Source organism: Cricetulus griseus, chromosome 2 (genome assembly GCF_003668045.3).
Source record: "Cricetulus griseus strain 17A/GY chromosome 2, alternate assembly CriGri-PICRH-1.0, whole genome shotgun sequence".
NCBI classification, from domain to species: Eukaryota; Metazoa; Chordata; class Mammalia; order Rodentia; family Cricetidae; genus Cricetulus; species Cricetulus griseus.
The window spans coordinates 156,752,550-156,777,765 of record NC_048595.1 but is presented as its reverse complement, the minus strand read 5'-3'; the positions used below and the strand labels follow the sequence as shown (position 1 = coordinate 156,777,765).

Below are 25,216 nucleotides of genomic sequence, written 5' to 3'. Positions count from 1 at the left end.
CCGACATCAAATACTGAGAGTGCACAGTATCAAACCTACAGTGTGTACTAAGACAGTGTGTGAGCAAGCACATTCAAATTTAAGATCAAGGTGTTGTTCTTATTTTAAGTGCTTGAAGTATATATAGAATTCCTTTAAAGATATCAGTGACTAGCATGTTCCTCAGTCAGGCCAACTAACAGTGCTCTGTTCCCATATGAAAAGCATTTCCACCTACCATGTGGTGTACCTTGGTTATCTCTGGAGGTATTGGAGGCAGAAATTGGAGGGAGGGAACTTTACCTTTAGAAAAATGAGTGACTTGTAAAATGTCTTTTCCATTGTAAATTTATGAAGAAGAACCGAGAACAGTGTTCCAAATGTGTGTTCTGTCAGGACAAGAGGGCTAACAGTCCCCATAGCTACACAGATGGGTTATGAGATAGCCCCCTGAAAGATGTGAGCCCCAGGCCAAAACTCACCAAGAGGGGAAGAAGTAGAATCAGCAGGATGCAGCTTGCTGAGGAGAGCCATCATGTGCTAACAGTATCAATCTGTTCTTAATTTCACACTTAAGTAGTGGTCCACTAAAGATCCAGCTGTTGCTCTGTCTTCAACTCATATTTCTCTCTTCTGATTTTGCTTTGTTTGTGTTGAGGCCAGAATTCAGTGTGAAACCTAGAGATTCCTTCCAGTTAATGAATTTATCCATCCCTACATGTGTCTTTCTTGTGTCTATATGAACTACAGTATTTGTGGGTCTCTAAGGTAAGAGAGGAGGAAGACGTTGGAAATACTCCTTTGTCCTTCTTACTTCTTCCATCCACTTCCCTTGAGTTTGGTAGGATATTTTCCTCCTATCCACAGTATCTCCCCTGAGACTCTCTGTGTGTAATAGAAATGACCAGCACGTGAGTACAAGTAAAGCAGAAGCTATGGGGAAACATCTTCTCCCTCAAATAAGCCGAGAAACCTGATAAACACAAACACATCAGCAACAAGAGGCAAGTGATCAATAAGTGAACATCCATGGGTTCTCTTTAATCTGGCATTAATTTTAGTTTTGTCTAGATTTCTGGAAACATTAGCATTATCTTCACCACTATTGGATGTCATAATCTAAGCCAAATTCAGAAAGGCAAACATCACATGTTTTCTCTCAAATGAGGAATATGTGCATGTGACTGATTTGATGGGAAATATATGTATGCACATATATGACAGAAAGTAGAAGGGCAATTATTATGGGGGAGAAAAGAGTCTACAAGAAGAAACCAGGGACAGGGACCAAGAAGATAATGTGGAAGAAGACAGGATATCTTTTTTTCATATGTGGAGTACACACACACACACACACACACACACACACACACACACACACACACACACTCAGAGAGAGAGAGAGAGAGAGAGAGAGAGAGAGAGGAGAGAGAGAAAGTTTTAAACTTTTACAAACAAATAAGTAAAACAGAAGAGGGAATATTTGAAAGACAAACTGAACCTGAAAAGGGGAGGAAGGACAAGAGAGAAGGAATATGAGAAGGCTATGGTCTATCAAATAAGAGCAAAGTACAGTAATATGTGAATATTAAAATGTCACAGTGAAACTCCTTGTTTTGTACACTAACTAAAATATTTATAACAGTATCTAAACCATATTGTATTCACAAAGGTCCATGATGCCAACTTTATTCTCCCTGAGATCTGTCAGTAAAGCTGACTAAATGTCATTTGATACTTAGTTTATCATGCTGACAAAATACGACCAGTATTCTCTAAGCACTTCCTGTCACCTCTGCCATGAGCAGAGCCATGTCTACTTTGCCTCTTGACTTGAGTTTTAACATGCTGTTCAGTAAATAATTAGAGAATAAAGGTTGTATTTTGTCTGCTCCCCACATGATGTACTAAGCCACCTTTCTCTGTGCTCCCCCTTTCTTTGTGTGCTGAAATGTGGCACAGTTACCAGGAAAAATGTCTGGGGTAAAGAGGAAACTGAACCTTGTTGACCCTCTAGAGGCTGCTATCCAGTACCAGGTGCTGCGTGGTTGTACCTTCCTTTCATCTGCTCAGTGCTCTGAAGGACTAATGCCATTCCTACTTTACAGATGACAAAATTGAGGTCTATATGTCAGACTGATAAGAACAAATCCTAATTCAAAGCTAAAGGCACAAGACATCCCAGGACCCAGCCTCCCAACAGTACTTAATTCTGTGTGTAACTGAGAATATTTTCACACAGCAGACACATGGTGGTAAGATGATAGAAGTTGGCAATGTGAAGTGGAATTACATGGGTTTCAGACCTGTAAAACACTGGGTGCTGGATAAGAACACAAGGTATGACATTGACAAGAAAGTTGGAGTACACTAGATAGGCCAGTGAGTCTAAAGCAACACATTTGATTTATCTTTGTAGAAATTTAGACATATCCTGTGCCAAATTTGATATTTAGTGATCCTATAACTTAACCAAGTGTAATGAGGAATAGCATGATTATTTTTATTGTGGCAAAATATAAATAGCACAAAATGGCTATAGTATGTTAACAAACATTAGGTCAGTGGCACAAAACTGATCACATTTAACTTGTTCTAAAACTGTGGTTCTCTACCTTCCTAATGTGACCTTAATACAGTTCCTCATGTGGTGATCCCCAGCCATGAAATTATTTTCATTGCTACTTCATAACTGTAATTTTGCTTCTGTTATGAATCATAATGTAAATATCTGGTATGCAGAGTATCTGATATGCAACCCCTGTGAAAGGGTCATTCAACCCTTCAAAGGATCACAACCCATAGGTTGAGAACCACTGTCCTAAAACTACCATCCATCTCCAGGAAAATTTCATCTTCTCAAACTGAAATTCTGTCCCTGCTAAACACTAACTTTCCAGTTCATGTTTTAACATGAACTTAAAATGAAAAGCCTTCAGTCTTTCGCCATTTATGGCTCTCTTAACTGTAGTGAAGGCCTTTCATACATAACCGTTAGCATGGAAAAGAAATTTCCTTCTATCCTGGTTGGACAAGCTTATCATCATCATCATCATCATCATCATCATCATCATCATCATCATCATCATCACCACTACTATTATTGTGTTGAATTTCATTAAACAACTTTTCTGTCTATTGGGATAATTATTTCTGCCCCACATCCTGTAAATACGTGTTGCACTATGTTAATTTACTTTTATGAATTGGGTATTTGTTTTGTTTCATTGTTGTTGTTTGGAAGTCTTGGGGATTAAACCTAAACAGGGCCTTTTATGCTGTGCCAGGCAAGCTGGCTCAATGACTATATCCTCAGCCCATTTGTATTTATATGTTAAGCTGTACATTTCATCATTTGGTCCTCAAATGTAAACCTGTGGTAACATTTCCAAATGGACCTTGCTATAATTTTATTGAGTACTTTTGCTTCAATGCCCATTGATGACTTAGGTATTTGTTTTCCCTGCAGTGTCTTTGTCTGCCTTTGGTGTCAGGCTAGTGTCTTCATGGGATTAGACAAAAGCATTAAACTCTCTTCAAGTTTCTGGTAGTGTTTGCAGAATATTGTTGTTGATTATTCTTTGAATGCTTGGTAGAATTGGCCAGTGGCTCTATCTGGCTATTTTTTGTTAACAATTTTTTTTATTGATCTAGTAACCCACAAGTGACAGGTTTGTTTAGATTCTTTATTCCTTCATGACTCAATCTTGGCAATGTGTGTGGCAAGGGACATATTTATTTCTTCTAGATTACCCAAGTAGCAGGGTCACAACTGTCATTTTCATTTATAATTTTAACAACTTGAGTGCTTTCTTCTTTCTAGTCAATCTGGATAAAGATTGGTCAGTGGTGTCGGTCATTTATTTTTTTCTTTCTTTTCATTTTTTTATTTGAATTAGAAACAAGATTGTTTTATATGTCAATCCCAGTTCCCTCTCCCTCCCCTCCTCCCCTGCCCCACCCAACTAACACCTTACCTATCCCATACCCTTTCTGCTCCCCAGGGAGGGTAAGGCCTTCCATACAGGGTCTTCAGAGTCTGTCATATCCTTTGGGACAGGGCCTGGGCCCATCCCTGTGTGTCTAGGCTCAGGGAGTATCCTTCTATGTGGAATGGGCTCCCAAAGTCTATTCCTATGCTATGGATAAGTAATGGTCTACTACAGGAGGCCCCATAGATTTCTGAGGTCTCCTCACTGACACCCACGTTCATGGGGTCTGGATCAGTCCCATGCTGGTTTCCCAGTGATCAGTCTGGGGGCCAAGAGCCCCCCTTGTTCGGGTCAGCTATTTCTGTGGGTTTCACCAGCCTGGTCTTGACACCTTTGCTCATCACTCCTCCTTCTCTGCCACTGAATTCCAGTTCAGTTCAGTGTTTAGCTGTGGGTGTCTGCTTTCACTTCCACCACTGGTTGAAGGCTATAGGATGGCATATAAGTCAGTCATCAATCTCATTATCATGGGAGGGCATTTAAGGTAGCCTCTCCTCTGTTGCTTAGATTGTTACTTGGTGTCATTGTTGTAGATCTACAGACATTTTCCTAGTGCCTGATTTCTCTTTAAACCTATAATGGTTCCCTGTATTATGGTATCTCTTATCTTGCTTGTCTATGGCTACACTGTGTTCTATCTGTGATAATGCCATTTAGTTTGATTAGTCTTGTTCTTGTTTTATTCTGGCTTCCTTATTGATTTTCTTTATGGTTGGTTAATGTCTAATATATTAAGAAGAAAATCTTAGGGAAACTCAATCAGACAGCAGGATACTTGAAATAATCTGTTGTAAGATGATCGTTACACAGTGATGCAATGCACAAACATGCATGCTCAAACATTAGAGGCAGGACTATCAGCTTAGTAGTAATTGTGAACAATCCAATATGGATTTTTTATGACTATTTTTACTTCTGATAAACAAGTAAGTACCTTTTCAGTTTTTACGACAGAAAGACACAATAAGATGGTCCTTCCATCACACAGCATGTATCCTGATAGAGATTCAATACCGAGCCCACTCAACTGGTGTTTTCTACCAGCCCTCAGGACACAAGAATACACTTAGAGAAGTGAGGGTAGTGGGTGATATGGTGGGATATCTCCTGAATCAGTTTGGGGGCTATTCCTGAAAAGCTTCCAGAGAATTTTATCCAGCACCAAATGCTGCCAATCAAGGTCCCTAGCCAGAAAGAACAGTGTGTGTCAATACACACAGTAGATGTGTCTGCAGTACGTTGCTCTGTCACAGCTTTTGGCAACAAGTCTTCAGGTATAAGTTGCTTTGTCAAGGAGTCTCATGAGGAACTGGTTGAAACCCTCAGACTATCAGCTAATGGTCCCTGCCTAGTTTTCTTTTAGTATCTCCTCTGCTAGAAATGCAAATTAAATGCCAGTCCACTATCCGAGATTACATGCCAGTCTGAGATCAACATTCCCCTCCCCAGTGAGTATCTGATAAAAGCAGATTTTCTGTTTTCTTATCCTGCATGGGTGGGAAACCCATGCAGACCTCCTATAAATGGGAATGGATATAGTTTTTTCTGCCCATGCCTTATGTAAACAGCAATCTGTGCAGTTATGGTGACTGTGGTTAATCACTGTGGTTTACATCGTCTACCAGACCAGTACTCCTTCATTTATACAATGGGGAAATTATTTAACCAATAATTTTTCCCTTCGTTTTGGCTTTCTGGAACCTCTAGCTTAAATTAAGTATCAGTTGAAAGGAGAATAGCCTAGAATTATGCTACTACTTTTTCATTATTTTCTGTTAATCACTTACTTAAAGTTTCTCTTTTTTTACAGTTCACTGTCTCAAGTATTTCTTATAACTTCATTATTCAAAACAGGCATAATAGCAATATTTGACTCAGAATGAACATGTCATTGCCATAAGTAAGTGTGTGTTTAAATTATATGTACAATTCTCTGTACTTTATTAACCTCCAAATTCTGAGACAAGTGTAATCCAGACTTAACTCTATCAAAACATCCCCATACACATTTGAATAGTTAGGGAATTTATTCACATTCAGAAGATTGGCAGAGGCTTGATTCTGTAGTTGATCTTTTTTACATAAAGGTCCCTGTCTTGGGAAATTCCTGTTCCTTTGCCACTCACTAGCATACAATATCCTAATTGAAAAGCCTGTACCCTTGCAGACGGCGTGCATTTAATTTACTTCTGTCCTATTAGAAGCATGTCTTCATCAGGGAATAAATGCACATTGGATTCCTGATGATTTGTGTTTTATAAGATTCCCCAAGGGCCAATTCATCCCTAGGGACACTAATAAACAGTCCCAGAGCCAGATTATTTGTGTCTTTATTGTGGGCAAGAATGGCACCCAAGCAATACTTCAATTTAGAACATCTCCAAATTCCATTCAACTCAGCCCAATGTAATTTATCAAGTAATTATCAAATGCACTAAGCCTCTTCAGAGTCTCTGGGAGCACAAAGGCAGATAAAAGTCAATTCCTGCCTTCACGAATTCCATAGGCAAGGAAGAGTGATAAGAAGCTTGAAGCCTAATTTTAACTATGCATGAGAACATAAGGGAACACACAGACGGGTGCCAATACCAGAGGAATGGGAAATTATGGATTCCTAGAGGAGGGGTCTGTCTCATGGTGTGTCAGTGAGAAGTCAGCCTAGAGTGGAAGTGGGGGTACAAAATGGAAGAGCAAGCCCAGAGAATTCAAAGGGGTTACTACAGGTGCAGACAGATGGACTCCCTGAGCATTCTGGAGCCAGTTCAGGCACCAGCATTTGTTGATTGTACATGTTTATATGAAAAGTATAAGCAGCATCAATGTGAGCTAGCAAGTTTCTGTGTGCAACTCAGCATTCATGATACACCCTGACAATAGCAGTGGGAGTAGATATTGACTGGAACAGGCCATTAGCTTATTACACTGAGTTCATGGTGGTTCTCCAGCATCTATCCATACTTCCCTGTAAGAGAAGGATAACCATACATGGGATAGGAATGTTGTTGGTTAATTTTATTGAGGGGAAATCACTTACATGAGAAACGATAACCCAGGTCAGTGCTCAAAGCATCCAGTATATGCAGCTCTCTGAGACCCGACCGGAACCCTGAGAGAGAGCCACTTCCTTTTTCCAGGCCTATATCCCACATGCCCCTTACACACCGGTGACCACCCCCAAGTGGATGTGGTCAGCACTACAGGTACCTAGTAAGATCTCTTCCCCATGGTTACTTCTGACTGTAACAGGCCATTATCTTGTTACACTGAGTTCATGGTGGTTTATAGCACCTGTGCACACTTCTCCATGGTTACTTCTTAATCACTGCCTATGTTGCCTTAAAAGACTGATTTGTAACAGCCAAAAACTTAACTGTAAGCTCATATTACAAGTGTAACCCCCAAACTTCATTAAGTTCCCTTATTTTGCTTTTCTCTTCTTTTTATATGTGTATGCTAAGTAAAATATTTATTTGCTTATATAACTTCTTCTAAGACATCCAGAATCAGAATTTTTGAATTTTCAACTTTTAGCTATGAATAAAGATCAAAATAAAGGTTAATTCACCCAGCTTCTTCATCTATCTGAATGAAAAATGTAACAGAAGTTCGTTTTTCTAAAAGCAATCCAGTTAGAATAGATGCACATACATTTTTATGAAGTGTACAAATTTGTTTTTCAAACTACAGAAGAGAGTGCCAATGGCCAGGACAGTGCATCAAACTCAATCCCCAGATCTACCTAACCTGAAGAGTACCCAGCGGCTGTGACAGAGAAATGTTATGCTACAAAGGGTGGCATTAAAATGCAGGCAAATATGTGCTGCTTATCTTGTTCTTCTTAAACAGATCACTCTCCCAAATCTAACAATGTGCTTACAAGCCACAGGGGTGTCTGATGACATCCTCTTTCATTCCTACATCAACTTTCTTTACCAGGGATAGACCCAGCACCTTGAGCTAGCTTCATGGCCAGCATGTGCTCTACCACTGAACTATGTACCCGGCAGTCTGGCCTTGAACTTTTTGTCACCCAGGCTGGTCTCAAACCCAGAAATCTCCTGTTTCTGCTTCCTGAGTGCTGGGGTTACAAGCGTACTCCCCCACCAAGCCCAGCTTACTTAATTTTTTATTCTACCATTTTGGTATTTGTTTGTTTGCTCAGTCTTTCCACACATTCCTATTGTGTGTTGGAGATAAACTTATCCCCCTGGTCCTCAGGTATGTGGATATCTAGTATATAAATTTGTGTTGCTGTGCCAGCAAAAGCAACACAGTAGGGGTGGTTTGACTCACCAGGCTCCAGGCTCCCAACATGGCTATCTAGAAGCCTATGAACCACTGCTTGGTGTTCACTCTGACCAGAAGTGGTGTAGACATCAGACAAAGACAATTGTTTGTCCTCATGAGCACAAATAGTATCATGAGTGTCCACATGACTCCAGGGAAATAGAGACAGGCACAGAGATAAACCACAGAAACTCTTGACAAAAGAGCATTCCAGTCATGCTCCCCAATTAAAAGCCAACCCCAAGGTGAATTGAGGCCAAAGTATGATTGTTTTAATTAATGGGTCAGTGATGAGAAAAAAAGTGATGTTCCCAAAGCTATACTGTAGTAGCCCAGACACAGAAGAACGGCCCCAGGCCAAGATCTGTTGTTTAAAGCAGCTATAAGGATAAACTGCTGCTTTCTTAACCAATAGGAGATACCCAATAATGTTAGGCACAGGTTGCCCTGCAGAAGGTGGATGTAAGTTCACCATAGCCTAAAGGCCCCACAAAAGCCTGCCAGACAGGCAAGTCCCCCAGCCCCACAAACGCAGCATGGCTCATCTCCCTTTTCATTTATTTTCTCCATTTCTCTTTCTTTTGTTGACCTTGCTATAAATATCTCTAGTCATCTTGATCTTGCAATAATCTTAGGTCATGTCAAGTTCTGTATCTTCCTATATAGAATCTTGTTGTTCAAAAATGTAACAATTAAGAAAACTCTACCCTAAGGACTGTGATTAGGAATGAATCTTGTAATGACTATATATTGAAAGTATGTTTGTCAGCTTTTTGTTGCTATGTCGAAATATATAAAGTAGTCAACTTAAAAAGAGAGAAGGTTCACCATGCCTGATAGTCTGAGGGTTTCTAGTGCATAATTAATGGGCCCTGTTGCTTTGGGCCAGTGGCAACACATTATGGCCAGAGCACATGTCATCAAAACTATTCATTCCATAGCCAAAAAACACAAAAGGAAGAAAAGAGGTGGGAGACCCATCAAAGTTTCCATCACCTCCCAATTGCACCACCCTGGGGATCAAGCCTTCTGACACTCAGCATTTGAAGGACCTTTGAGACACAGCTGATGAAAGGCTTTTAGTTCCCAAAATAAAACCATACTAGGACACGACAGTTGAGTTGATCGCAATACTCCTCAGCCTGTAACGAAGTTGTCACTGGAAGTTTTGAGGGCTCCCAAAGGGCCATGCCTTGTAAGAATGATAGGTTTCATCATCTATCCTTTTAGAAGGAAGGCATCTCTCACACACAGCGATATTCTTTTTTTTATAAATGTATTTATTTTACATCCTAGCCTCAGTTTCCCCTCCATTCTCGTCTCCCACTTCTTTCACCTCAACCCACCTCTGCTCCCACCACCCAATCCACTCTTCTGTTTCTGTTAGGAAAGGGCATGTCTCCCATGAGTGTCAACAAAATAGGGCCTATCAAATTGCAGTAAGACTAAGCACATCCCCATGTATTAAGGTTGGGCGAGGTGACTCAGTATGAAGAATGGAGTCTCAAGAGCCAGTAAAAGAGTCAGAGACAGCCCTTGTTTCCACTATTAGGAATCCCACAAGAGGACCAAGCTATTCAACTGTAACTTATATGCATAATGCCTAGGTCAGTCCTGTACAGGCTCCCTGGTTGTCCATTCAGTCTCTGAGAGCCCCTATGAGCCCAGGTTAGTTGATTCTATGAGTTTTCTTGTGGTGTTCTTAGCACCTCTGGCTCCTACAATCCTTTCTACTCCTCTTCAGCAGGATTCCCTGAACTTCACCTAATGTTTGGCTGTGGATCTGCATCTGTTTCCATCAGTTGCTGCATGATGTCTCTCTGATGACAGTTGGGCTAGGCACCCACCTACCTGGTCACAGGAAATGGCCTGTTCAGGTTCTGTATCCACTATTGTTAGAAGTCTTAGCTGGGGTCATCCTTGTAGATTACTGGGAGATTCCCTTTGCCAGGCTTTTACCTGACCCCAGATGCACCCCATTTCCAGTAGTAACCTACCCTTATTTTTAAATTTAGAATTCAAATCATTTTTAAAATATGTAAGTTGGATTAATTTAGCAGCATCTATAGTCAAATGTATTTTAGCAGCTGTAGCTCTTTCCCCAGTAACCAAACAATTTAAAAACAACAGTATAACATATAGTATCCAGACTCTGTGAGTATTTTCCATCTTTACCTGGCTTTTTATTATTCTATTTTTTTACTTCCTTTTTTCTTTCTTTTTCCCTGAGACAGGATTTCTCTGTGGAAATCTGCCTGTTTCTGTTTCTGGAGTGCTGGGATTAAAGGCATGTGTCGGTATACCCAGCTACTCATTATTTTTTATTTTCTCTCCCAAATCTACGTATATTTTTTCTTTAATGTAAATCTGTATCTTTTTCTAATCACATGAGTCTTATGTGCTCACTAACAGCCTCGGTTTTGGCCGCTATGTAAATGAGAAGCTGCTCTTACAAGGAGTCGTGGTGTGTTACTTAACTCCTGGGAAACAGAGCTCACCCAAGAAAATGCTGCTATCAAGAAACTGTGCTTGTCTCTGTTCTTTTTGTTTCTAAAATCTCTTTTTAAGTTTTTGTGAAGTTTTTATGTGGAAGTTCATAAAACTATGTGGGCACCATTTGTAATGATAAATCTTTCCACCAGCCACCTGAGTTCCACCAGCCCCACATTAGGGCCCCCACATAACACAGTGAGATTAGTATTAATTACAATGCTGCTGGCCAATGACTAAGATTTCTTATTTGCTATCTCTGTCTTAAGTACCAACCATAACCATTAATCTATATATTTTATAAAGACTTATCTTATCGAGGAAGCCAGCAGCATGCACCCTCTCTTCCCCCCCCCATCACATGGAGACTCCCCTTACTACATTTCCCAGAATCCTCCTTCTCTCCTAGCCCCACCTATCTTGCTTCCCTATTGGCCAACAGTGCTTTATTTATCAACCAATAAGACAAACATATACATAGCATATAGCAGGCAGAAGGGCCCACCACTCCATTTTAGGTTAAAAGGAACCAGGTAAGTCTCAGTAAAGACAGATGTCTAGAATGGAAGTATTTCAAGGTGTGTGCTAAGAAACTCTGAGGATAGGCAGAAGCTTGTGATCTGTAGTCAGATATTGTGGAAAGGTGGGACACTGAGTTCCAGGACAATGGAAGAGGGCATTTCCTGGCATTGCAGGAAGTAGGGATGTGTGAAGACTCCATGGTCACTTGTTTTATGGGGCCATGAAGAGTGTCTTTGAGGATTTTTAGCTAGGGAGAAACTTGGGTAGATACCATTTTGACAGTTCACTTTAACCATAAAGTGACATGTTGGAATCTGATAGGGTCTCAGTCTAGGGAAGAAGTAAGAAGGAATGTACCAGACTCACTCATCCAAAGCCTGCAGGATGAACTGCAGACCCATAACCACCCAATTATAATTCTAAATCCTGAACACTGTTAGCTTGGCTTAACAGCTACATGGAAGAGCAATGTGATATGCTCTTAGGTGGTTTTTATTCTGTGGCCAGTTGCTCTGAAGACCTCTACTCTCTGAAACTCTTTTCTCAAAAGTACTGAGTGTTTCCCCCATAAGACACTAGTACATGGGATGTGCTACATGACTCCTCCCTGCCTGCTCCTCCCAAAAGAAAGATCTTGACAAAATATGAGGAGAGAAAGGGGGGACTAGTAAGCAGGCCATATGAGACAGCAACCATCCTTAACAGTCCCTACAGAGTGACATTCTTGTTGATGGCAGAAAAACTGAGGCAACCCAAGAAGGCAGGGCACTAGAAAATAGAGCAGACAGCGAGATGCCAGCCTCCATCCCAGCAATGTTCTTTCCTGCTCTTTAACTCCAGAGGGTAGGGGAGTAACTGAGGATCATGACACAGATACAGAAAACTACGTCAGGTTAAAGACAGGGTGTTCCTAACAGAATTCAAATTCTGCCAGAAACGGGTGAAGGGCAGAAAGCTCAGAAAAAAATAAGCAATCATGAATAATCAAATGAATTTGTGAGCTACAGGTACCTCAGCAGTGTTGGAGACAGCCTTTCTCTTTCCCCACTACTTCCTACCTCTACAACCTCTCCTTTCTTTCCCTGACTCTGGCCTTTAAAGCATCTAGTATGACCCCTTTGTTACAATCCGCATGTGAAGTTGGACAGACATCCTTCTTTCTTACATACAATTCCAGGAAGATCCAAGGACCAACTGTCTCTCTTACCTGGGATTTACCAAGAATGAGTCACCAAACCTCCCTCATAACACATCTCTGAAAACCCAGGCATGGTGTGGTGTTAGATTTTCATTTCATGTGACAAGTCCCTGAGAAAAAGAGCTTGAGGGAAGTAGGGCTTATTGTGGCTTCTCACCTTAGGAATTCAGTCTGTCAATGACAAAGGTTTCAGGTCATCATGTTATGGAGGAGAAGTCATACTACAGCAGCCAGAGTGTGTAAGGAGCAAGCAAGCAAGCCTATGCTGACTGACTTTCTCCTCTTTCCTCTTCTACTATCAAGATCTTAGTTGATGGGATGGTGTCCCAGCATCCAGAGTGGGTCCTCCCTATTTTATATGCCTCACCAATACAGCAAGGTGTAATTCATTGATCCTATCCAGGAGCTTCTCAGTACAATCAAGTTGACCCTTAAACTTAAATGTTATAGGTGACTATGCCTTTCCTTTTAATTGCATGGCCTCTGCTGAACAGCTCCTTCATCCAAATAAAATGGCATGCATATTCTGCACAGGCAATAGAACTAAATGGTTCTCCTAGTTTGAGATTGTGCTACCAATGGAGTCTTGTTTAATCTCTGAAGAGAATGAAAAACCACCTCCTCATCTCAAGTTCAGCTAACAGAACCTTCCTCAAATAAAAGTTCTTTCAATTTCAAGCATAAAAGTGACCTTGGGAAGGAGGGCGGGTATGGGAAAAATTAAGAACAGAGCCAGAATCTGAAATGACTCATAGTAATTTTCTATTGCAATGAGTACAAGAACCATCAACTTACAATAGGAATTGGAACTCCAGCACAAAATTCCCTGTACCACTGAAATCCCCTAGATGTATGTCAATGCCTCCACCTCCGTCAGGTATGTTTCTCTCAGTGTTGTTCACTCACCACCACCACCCCTATTTAAGGAGTCTATGGGCCCAGTTGATACAGTCGATTTCACTGTCATCAAGTAAAGTCCGAAAGCCTGGGCCCCATGGCCATCTTTTGCTGATCACATTTCCTGCAACCCTCCTAAAATATATATCTGCCTAGCCTCAGCTACACCTACACAATCTGTCCAATTAATTCATTAGCTATTTAATTGTGTTTTGATTATGGGGGTGGGTGAGTGTCATGGTACATATACAGAAATCAGAGGTAAAACTTGTGGGGTTCTTTCTCTCCTTCCACCCTTCCACAGGTTTCAAGGATGGGCCTCAAGTCTTCAAGCCTGCAAGGCAAACATTTTTACCCTCGGCCATCTCACCACTTTCTCCTTCTCTTCATCCCTTACCACTGCTTCCTCCAAAACTAAGTCACTACCTGTGGTTGTTTTTGTCTTCTCTACATTTCCCTTACTCGTGTGTGTGTGTGTGTGTGTGTGTGTGTGTGTGTGTGTGTGTGTGTGTGTGTGTGTGTGTGTGTTATGAATATATATCTTCCATGCTGAGTTTCAGTTCTTCCATGGAACTGCATTTGCAGCAGACCTTACATTTAGTAGCAGGTGTTCAATAATTGATTTTAAGAAGCTAAAACCAAAGGATGGTAGAGAGAAGACAGGACAGCAAGGATGTTAATCTTGGAGCTTCTGAGTTCCAGTACTCTTCCTGTAAGTCCAAGATGGTGATGGCTTGGCACAGCCCATATGTCCCATACCATGTTCTTTCCTGTGGAAACTCTCTTATCAGAGACATTAGTTCTCTGGATTGAGTCACAAGTTAACTTCTTCCCATCTCTCCTAACCAAAACCAGCTTTGGCTCTCAAGGGTCTCCAACACAATATCATTTCACTTAGTGTCATCATGAACATCACATGGCAGCACTGTCTCTACCAATTCCACCTAATCCACACATACCTACCTCACCCTCCCCTGTTTTATACACCCAGGTCCCACTTGGTCGGTAAAGTTTAATGTTACCATGTCAGGGTTCCTTTTCAAATCCTTTAGAATTAATAACTGTGAGTGTGGATGACCAGACAGACCTCATAAAAATTAAACTCAGGACCATTCACTGTCACTCTTCCAGAGTTGAACAGCAATCATCACAGGCCCTCCAAGATGACCAGTAATCATTAACGCTGATAGCATTTGTATATGATTTGCAGCATGTGGGCTACTGAATCCACACACATGGCAGAGTGCAAGAGCACCTTGAGAGCATTCAACATAAAGGAACATAAAGCTCCCATCTGACATTCCTACTAGCACAATCGGGGGCCAGACTGAGAGAAGGAGCTTGCCTCCCAGGAAGCAGGGTACAGAATAGAGCATATGATATGTGCCAGTTCAGCTGGAATGCTGGGACATCTAGTCCTTCCACTTAGTGTATTCCCACATACTTCTCTTTAAAATGATCAAGTTTACAGGATGGTGTTTCCTGTGCTCCTTCCTAGATTACCTTAGGGATGAAGAGGCAGTCCACTCCACCTGACCCATGCCCCACTCTGGCCATGTGTGGGATGTAGCAAAATTTAGACATTTGCTGTAGTTTACTTGGCTAGCTGGCTGGACATAAGGCTTCTGAACTTCCAGGCTGGCAGATGCCACAGGAAACTGTGATACAGCCATGTGCAATGTCTTCCCAAAGTCCTCAGGTTTTGTAATTGACCCCAAATGTTTCAATTTATGAAGAGGAACATTGAAAAATAAAAAAATTAAGAATCTGTGAATGGTGACCATACTCTCCTACTGTTAAGACACATGGCCAACCAAGTGTTAGATGGGAAGGCACAAAGCTAAATCGTGTGTGTTGCACCCAAACCATTGCATCTTTTCTGGTGTACAGAGTGTCTGTGGCTGTTTTTCACTGTTAATGATCATGGCAGAGAACCATGTGTCTTAGGAAGCCCAAACTACTCATCTGGACTCTAAGAAAAAGCTTACTTTTTTAAAGGTTTACTTGAGGGAAATGAGTTTTCATCCTATAAGGAAGAGAGACACTGCTTTTTCCCAAAAGTTTCTTGAATTCCTTTTGCATGAAAACACTGGTTTTCCATGTAGTGCTGCTCTTATTATTTGCACAGCACAGCAGCCCTGCAATTTGCTTTGCAGAGAAGATGAGATCCTCAGATGGATTACAAAATAAATGTGTATCCCTAACAACACTGAATATATTGAAACATGCAAACATTCTAACCAGAACTACTACAAGGTTCAAAATAAAAATGAAATGGGCTTCTGGGTATGGGGAACGGAGAGTGCTAGACCTGGCCAACCTTGAATTATTTTCTTTACTGATACAGTACCTACCCAGAAAAAGTCATTGAACAGAAAGCTTTGTACTTTCCAGTTACCATGTGCTTAACAAGCTGAGTTGATGCTTTATTTGCAACTCTAAAGAATGCTCTAAGCACATCAGGGAATTGAACACCATTCTGGTTCTCAACATTCCTTCTGTGACCTACTACTCTTGGACCATGTGTCTCACCTCAAATTGGACAACATTTTCCATCAGATGAAAATTCAAGAAGACTGAGTGAGCTATTTTAATAAATGATAAAGCACAAAGAGAAAAGAAAGCTTTCTTCCCTGTGGCTTGTGCTTGTGATCCCTCTCATGAAAAGAATTCCAAATAGGAACTTTGACCTGGTACAAACATGGCTGCTATGGGCTGAGACAAGCAAATGAAGTCAGATTTAGCATTAGAAGTCTGATGCCTAAGAAGGTGGCACTAATAGGACCTCTAGGTCATCAATAGTTCACATGTAGATAGCCCATGTGTCTTGATTATGGGAGAGTCATGAACTTACTATCGTTATCTGTGTCCCATCCTAATCACTTCAGCCTGTGTGTGGTGACAACTTTGAACTCCTTCATTCTTTGTGGTTTGGATTCCTTGCCTGTGTTTGTGAGCTTCAAACACTCTGGGGAAACTATAAAGTTTCTTAGGAAGCCTCAATGCCAGGCTGCTCTTTTGCAATGAAGCAGTGACTTAGCTCGGCCTGCCATAGAGAAGCGAGAATAGTCGCTTGATAACTTGAGCCTTTAATTGATTCCACAGGAAGGTGATACTGGTATCACCTTCTCCAATTTTTTATATGTTTAAAGTTTTTTACAGCAACAAATTTCAAAGTGCTGTTGGTTTGTTTGATTTACTGTTCATTACAACTGCAGTCAAGTTATAAGTCAGTTGTGGCCACAAGTTTTGGCTTGCCTGGTGCAAGAAAAGGTTGTATACTCTTCTCCCCTGGAAGGAGGAGAGAGACAGGTCCATTTCTTTTGTTGAAGGATCAAAGAATTAGAGCACTTTATTCAAGTCCCTTGAGCCTCCTACATCTAGGGAATTAGACGATCACTCCTATGAAGCAGTCCCTAGGGATTTCCAGAAAGCTTGTTTACACCCAGGCCACAAAGTGACAGATTTTCTTTCACAGTGTCTGGGACATTCACAACCCTAACTGAAATCACAAAAGAGCAGGATGGGGATCAAGGAAGAACTGTGCAACCCTTCTGAACCTCTTGTGCACTCTATGCTGCTGGTTTTGCATTTGGAGTATGCTTTCTCTGCCCCCAGCTGCTACTTCTGATTCCAATGTGTCTCAGGCACCATGTAATGCATTGAGGCTTTAGAATTGGTAAGCAAGATACACTGCCTAAAAGCTTCCTCCAAACAAAAAAGGGGGGACCGACACAATAATTAAACAAACATAATTACAAACTGGACTAAGTGCTGTGCAGAGGGTAGTACCTGACATGGAAACACACATGTGAAAAGAGCCAATTTACATTTAAAAGCTAAAAGTGGCCTCTTCATAGTCTAGAAGCTACAACATCAAGGGACCATTCAAGAATATCCCCAAGTGTCCCCTAGCCTGTATTCATTATTTCCAAGAGAAAATACTTAAGTTAAAGGACAGGGCTTCAACTCTCCATCTCTGTGAGGCAGAGTTTAAACTGTCATCTTTAAAATCCTGATATATTTCCTGTACTGCTCACTAAAGCTGTGTGTGGATACAAATCTCAGGAAGATTACATGAGCACAGGTTACTTGAGATAAAAAACACAGGTTTACAGTGTTGTATCCTTTTGATGGCAGCTGTGGCAAGCCTTGGAAGTGGGTCAGGGTTTGGAACAAAGCCATGGAATACAGTTGGGACACCAGAGAAAAATAAATGCAGAAACCTCTTCATTAACTTCTCTTGCTGTAGCCATATGCTCGGAGTTGTATACTTTTTAAAAAGTAGGTTTGGTTTGGTTTGGTTTGGTTTGGTTATGGGGTTCAAGTAGAACAAGGTGACAGATCCTGCTCCTTACCTGGACAAGCAGACCATTCTTCAGTGACAGGGTCCTAAGAGGGAAATGGTCAGGAGACAAGAAGCTAAAAAAAAGAAAAAGGAGATAGATGATGGATGGATGGATAGATAGATAGATAGATAGATAGATAGATAGATAGATAGATAGAATATAGACAGACAGACAGACAGACAGACAGACAGACAGGAAATCTGGGAGTTGGGGTGGGGGGTTTGCACAAGTTATGCCTTATATCAAGCAAGCTCATTAAGAAGTACAACATCTTATTTAGAGTTTTCCTGAAACGGAAAATGGGACAAGGTCAACAGAAACTGTCATACAATGAGAAGAAGTCAGCAGGAAGCTAATCAATGTTACACAAGGGAACACAGGGTGTCTAAGAATATTAGAGACTCAGCACACAGTGGCTGTGGGACTAATAACCACAACTCCTCCGTAAGGGTGGAAGAGAAGGGTTCTCAGGATCAAAAGGCCATTACTGTCTCTGCTGAACATATTTCTGGTTTAAGTGAAGGAGCTGTGTTCCTTCTCTAAACCCCAGGACCTCGGGAGCAGCCAGCCTGCAACAGCTTTCTTGTTGAGAAAGCCTCATGACACCTGGCATCACAGTGACAGGAGTGTGTGTGCACACATGCCAGTGTGTATGTGTGTATGTGTGTTTGTGTGTGTGTGTGTGTGCATAACAAAAGGCATCTAGAGAAGTGTTAGACTCTCCAGAATCCATCCTGGCAGGAAAGACCTGACTCATCCTTAAGAAAGGGCATTAATCTATTCATGAGGGTAGGGACCCATCATCACTTCCCCACTTGGCCCCAACTCTTAAAGTGTCCACCATGTCACCAACAACACACTGGTTGTCAAGATTCAAAGTCATGAACTTTTAGGGTCAAACTACAACCAATACTGTTAGCATTTAGGCGTCTGTATTGGCCTGTCATTGGGGTTCTGACAGGGTATTCCCTAAGCTGAAGCCACTAAGAGCAATACCTGTGAACATTCACTTAGTTCCCTTTTAAAAGGGCCCTACCCACCTCCCATCTCTCTCTCTCTCTCTCTCTCTCTCTCCTCTCTCTCTCTCTCTCTCTCTCTCTCTCTCTCTCTGTGTGTGTGTGTGTGTGTGTGTGTGTGTGTGTGTGTGTGTGTTCTCTTCACCACTCCCAACCCTGCCTCTCTCTTCTCTTCTGCTCCTGTCCCCAGAGGCCAGTCTCCTCCTCCCTTCTTCCCTCTTCCCTTTTCCCATTCACTTTCCCCCAGAAAAACAATAACAACAACCTCCAAGAGAAATCAGAGATTGTCACCAAAGGACTAGGCTGCTTCCAGGTGAGGTCTCAGATAAACAGACATGACTCCAGAGCACAAAAAGGAGGGTGGTCAGGATGGTGCTAGGTTTGAGGTATTGTAGGATATGGAATGACTTAGGCTGGGAAGGGAAAAGGCCCTAGGGCAGCTGCTTCCTAATGTCTGTAGCTCAAAGACCAACAGACAAAAGAGGAAAGACAAAAGCAGCAAGAAGCATATCTGAAATAGAGAAGTGACAGTCCGACAGTCCAGTGAGTAGTGTTTCTTAAGATGCTGGAGGCCCAGGAAACCAGCTAGTAAAGAGATGGATAGAAGAATAGAATGCAGAGAAAATTGGCATAACCAACAAAGGCTGGTCTTAAGAAAGCAAGAGTTAGCTTTGAGGTAGCTTAAGGCAGGGACATGAACCATTTAACCTATTAAAAGTAAGGCTCAATTTCTTCTCAACGAAAGGTGAATCGTGGTTAGGTAAGCTCCAGGGTATTATAGCTATCTTACACATTAAGGAATAATGTAAACCTCTCAAGTTCCCTCTGGCCATTTTCACCATTAGAACAAGATTTTCATAAGCAATATGAAACACAGAGAGACTGTAGAAAGAATCTTTATATTTTAGTATCTAATGTGCAAAAACTTTGTTGTTCTATGTCAGTTGTGTATTCCTAACTGAAATGTATAACCTAAATGTAATCATACAGGAAGAAAAATAAACTTCAAATGAGGAATACTGCTTTCCTTTTTGAGATACTGTGCTCTTCAGGATATACCAGTGTTATGATAAGGCAAAGAAACCCGGTGAAATAGTCCATACCAAAGAAAACTAAATTAAGGGAGCTACTGAATGTAAAACCTTACCCTAGATTCAACCTAGAGTGGGCATCATTTACGTCATTTGACAAAAGTAAAAAACACATGATAGGGGAGTAAAATGTGTTGTATTGATGCTAAATTGTCTAAAGATGATGGCTTTACTGTAATTATGGAAGAAAATTTCCCTACTGTAGAAGTATGCACTGATGCACTTTAGGGTAAGGGGCTCCACAACCCACAGAATTTGTATGGGGTGCACCAGGGAATCTACATTAGCATTGCAAATGACAAAGGTGATGGTATTTGCATAAAGAACTTACACTCTAAGCACTCCATGGCAAGTGTGAATTTATAACTGATCTATTGTAATTTGTAAGAAATGAAACTGGGCTATTGACAGATTTAGAAAAAGAAATGAACACTAGGGAGCTTAACTCTACAATAGCCTTGAACTTCTGATTAGATCTGTATTTGTCTTATAATAGTTTACTACTAAATGAAGAAGTGTGTAATATATTCATGTATACACATTTATGCATACACATATGAATGTAACAATAATGAAAAAGGCTATCAACCCGAGAATGGGGGAGTCATGAGAAGGGCTCAAGGGATTGCAGCTGGAAGGGGCTGGAGGAAGGGAAGGGAAGAGAGAAAATGATTAATTCTATTTCAATTGAAAACACATTTTTAAAAGAAGAAAATTAATGACTTAATAGGAAAAAATGAAAAAGAGAAACCCACTCGTGGCTAAAAGAGTCAAGATTAGCATGAATTTCTCTCTGCTATAGATTCTCTTAATTGTAAGTCATGTATGAAGAAGTCAAGGCAAATCAAAGTGTTCCTTTTCTGTACTTCCAGCCTGTCATCTTTAATGCCTAGTGTGTCACACAGGTTGAATTGCTCACAAAGATTACAGGGAAATTTGGAAGCAATTAATTTTCTATTCTTTTACCATTGGCAACAGGTATCTTTATGATGCTGTGTCCTACAGCCACTACAAGTTTAGAGTTTATCTAAAGCGTTTAAAACCAGAAGTATTTCAAATTTTGAATTATGGTGCAAGAATTCAGAATACTTGTTTAGACATGGTTATACATTCTTAAATGTGAGGTTCAAGTCAAACATGAAATCACTTGTTCCATATGTACCTTGCACACGTGTTCTAAAAGTCACCTTACCCAGTATTTTTAGTGTGACTGCATTCTGACTGTGACCTATCCCATGAGGCCTGGTAGGAAGCTTTCTACCTGCAGTGTCATGTAAGCACACCTTTTGGATTAGGGATGTTCAACATACTTCCAAGTGTTAGAAAACAGTCTTGGATAACAACTTCCCTGGTCAGAGCAAAGGGAAGCCTGCCCATAAGCCATTGTCATTCCCACATGTTCTACACTGGAGCACTTGCTCAGGAAGCTAGCATGAGACAAGAGAAGAGGCTTCTTGGCACAGCAACAGCCCAGTAGCAACCTTAAAAACATAAGAGTACAATCTATTCAAGAGGCTGCTTGCAGCACACAGTCACCCCACTGCTCAAGGATGAAGCAGGGGGATTGGAGCTTGGGGCCAGCCTTTATTAAGAAAAGAGGTGACTCAGGCTGTAGTTTTGCAAATGGTGCAGATGAAAAGAGAAAACAAGCAGCTCCTAAGCTGTGTGGAACAGATGTTAAGATTCAAATTGCACAATCTTTGTTCTTGGATCACAAATTCATCATGAATCTGTTGGTCACATATATGATCTTGTCACCTTCTGTTTCCCATCCACTCACTTTCTTTGTGTTGTTTTTTTTTTTTTGCTTGTTTGTTTTTTTACTTTTCCTTCCCTTTTCATTCCTGACTTTTCTTTAATTGGTATTTTCCAATGTGCAGGAATGTAATTATCATAAACTCCTCTGTGTGGTGATTTCTGACCATTCATAGTTGAGTAAGACTTCTAGCAATTAGCAATGTGTATGCTAGCTACGAAAATAATCTGAAGGTCTCAGTGCCCACAAAAATGAACAGGTTTTCTGCTTGATGCACTGGGAGAAAGTTGAGAAGTGACAACTGGGAATGATTTTTGTAAATATTTGGGGCATTCATAGATTATTGATAAGTGTTTTGTTTATTTCCAATCAGTTTTACTATTTTCCATTATAACATCTTTAAAATTCATTTGTTATGAGTAGGAGAAAGTAAGGTTTCTTCAATAAAAGTATTTTTTAAAGAAAAGTACCTTCCATTGTTCCCAAAGAAGAAGAAAAACTTGGGTGCAGCCCATATATGATTAGTGACAGACTGGAGAAGTCACTTGCACTTTACAAGCCATGAGACCTTCTTAGTCTTGGAAAATTTTGTCATTGTTCCCGAAGCAAGCCAGCTGCCACACAGATTAACAAAACATGATTCTCCAAAAGAAGTCTCTCCTGGGAGGCTTGGTGCCTTAAGGTTAACAGTATCCACATCTGTACCATGCACATAAACTTCGAGACACAGTGGACAGAGCCTGAGTGCAGGAAATCAATGGAAAGATCTTGCTGTCTGAGAGAATACAAGCCAAGTAGAGCTGAAGATAAAAATCACTAAATGATTTCTGTTCAATTTTTAATTTATGAAAAGCAGAGTATAAGACTGTGAGCAGGCATTTCTTTCTTCAAGACTAAGGCAGAAAGCAGGTGCAAAATCTATAGGGAGAATACTGGATGACATTTAGAGGAATGTTTTGCTCACCAGGTGTCACAAGCAATAAGAGCAAACTTGTTCCATGGACTCTCGTCTTTAGCGTAAAGAAGGAGTAAGCTGCCTTTGGAAATGAGCTACATCATTCTTGCTCGGCTGCCAGTTGGTCTGGTTTCCTTTTACTAACTGTCCCTTTTAAATACTGAAAGACTCTCTAAGCTGATGAGATTAGCACTTTTAAACAAGGACACTGGTTTCAAAAGCAAGAAACAGTCACAGATGAAGGCAACACTTTTTTAAGTTGAAGCAACAGCACATAGCAGTTTTCCCTTGGTCGACTTACAGAAGCACACTGAAAGCTAGTCCCACCATTATTTCCCAAACCTTGTGCTGGATTTGTGGTCCCATTCATTAACTCAGGCCTTTTCGGAATTTTGTCACTTCATGGAGGACAATTTCTAGGACTTCCATCTGGTTGTTTAGTCCAGTTAAAACTCAAAGACATTTCATCGCCTCTGATGAGGTCTAGCTAGCCTGCCCCAAGCCACCAGACCCATGTGACATGACTTCCTGTACCATCACTGTTAGGATAAAGCTTGAGGGGGTCCTTGCATGGCAGACCATGGCAGATTCCATGGCAGGTGAGGGTGACTGAGGCAGGGAACTAGAAAAGAGAGTACAAGTGGGCGGGGGTCTTTCTTTTAAAGCCGTCCTTTGAACCTGTGTGCAGACTATACAATCGTGGGACTCTGGACTGACCAGGGTACCGCCTGAGTACGTTCTGCCAGTATAATGCCTGAATCTTTACAATCACGGCCTCTCACTTTTGACAGATGTCTTTCTGTTTGCCTTTGTAGGTTTTACAGCAGCAGCCTCCCTTGTGTCCTTGGCTTGGGCCCTAGCCTCCTACCAGAAGGCTCTTCGGGACTCCAGAGATGACAAAAAGCCCATCAGCTATATGGCCGTCATCATCCAGTTCTGTTGGCACTTCTTCACCATCGCCGCCAGAGTCATCACATTTGCCCTCTTCGCTTCGGTTTTCCAGCTGTATTTTGGGATATTCATTGTCCTCCACTGGTGCATCATGACCTTCTGGATTGTCCACTGTGAGACAGAGTTCTGTATCACCAAATGGGAAGAGATTGTGTTTGACATGGTGGTGGGCATCATCTACATCTTCAGTTGGTTCAATGTCAAGGAAGGCAGGACACGCTGCAGGCTGTTCATTTACTATTTTGTAATCCTTTTGGAAAACACAGCCTTGAGTGCACTCTGGTACCTCTACAAAGCTCCCCAGATTGCAGATGCATTTGCCATCCCGGCACTGTGCGTGGTTTTCAGCAGCTTTTTAACAGGCGTTGTTTTTATGCTGATGTACTATGCCTTCTTCCACCCCAATGGGCCCAGATTTGGGCAGTCACCAAGTTGTGCTTGTGATGACCCTGCTACTGCCTTCTCTCTGCCTCCAGAAGTGGCCACAAGCACACTACGGTCCATCTCCAACAACCGCAGTGTTGCCAGTGACCGAGATCAGAAATTTGCAGAGAGGGATGGATGTGTCCCTGTGTTTCAGGTGAGACCAACGGCACCACCCACCCCATCATCTCGACCACCAAGGATTGAAGAATCAGTCATTAAAATTGACCTGTTCAGGAATAGGTACCCAGCGTGGGAGAGACACGTGTTGGACCGAAGCCTGAGAAAGGCTATTTTAGCCTTTGAATGTTCCCCATCTCCTCCGAGGCTTCAGTACAAAGACGATGCTCTTATTCAGGAGAGGCTGGAGTATGAAACCACTTTATAAAACAAAAGAAGCCACAACGTCCCCATGAGAAGATGACAGCAGGGCTGTGGCAATAATGACACTTCATCTAAGAGTAGGGCAATGAGCTATATGTTCTTAGTCCAAACATTGTCATGGTATGGTTTGATCTTCCATTAGCTGACTACCTGCTGCTGGTGTCCATTCAAGCCAGCAGTGTTGAACATCTCTTTGTCCACCTAAAGGGGCAATGCCAGCCTAGTATGACTGTTGTTACCAAACTCCTCCAGCACAGGCTTGGAGCACATTCACAGAAGGGCACCATTATTATGAAAAAAAAATGTTGCCTCTAATCATTAAGGTATTTTGATGGAGTTTACTGATTTTTGCATAAATATGTTCACACACACACACACACACATACCACCACCACCACTATCATTACCACCACCAGCCCTCTATCAAAAGAGCTGAGGTGGGGCTAGAAAGATGACCCAGTAGTTAAGAGCATTGACTGCTCTTCCAAAGGACCCAGGTTTGATTCTCAGCACTCACTTGGCGGCTCACAACTGCCTGAAACTCCAGTTGCAGTAGATCCAATGTCCATTTTTGGCCTCCTCGGGCTCTGCACACACATGGTGCACAGACATATATGCAGGCAAAACACCCATACACATGAAATAAAAATAAATCTCAAAAAAGAGCTTAGGTGATTTCCTTTGAAGCAAAGCTCGCAACAGACTCCAGGAAGAAAGCAATCGTGCTTAGAAACATTTCATAAACCATTTTCTTATTTGGAAACAATTAGCATACGTGGTAGAGTCTGTGCCGTGGACAGCAAACTCAAGTGTTTACACATGTACTAGCGTTGATTGAATGATTCTTTTTCTACACATTTCAGGATTTGTTTTTTTTTACCTTAGGTTTTGCAGTTGCAAACATCCTTTATGACAGAAATCCTATG

General features: G+C 41.3%; 1 protein-coding gene across 1 annotated transcript in view; it reads left to right on the top strand.

Annotated features, from left to right (window-relative positions):
* The window catches only part of Xkr4 (XK related 4), a 377,575-nt gene extending 353,281 nt beyond the window's left edge, over window positions 1–24,294 (top strand). Inside the window, 1 exon segment of the mRNA XM_035440031.1 lies at window positions 23,348–24,294. Within this exon segment, the coding sequence (XP_035295922.1) occupies window positions 23,348–24,294 (947 nt within the window).
* The last annotated feature ends 922 nt before the right edge of the window (window positions 24,295–25,216 follow it).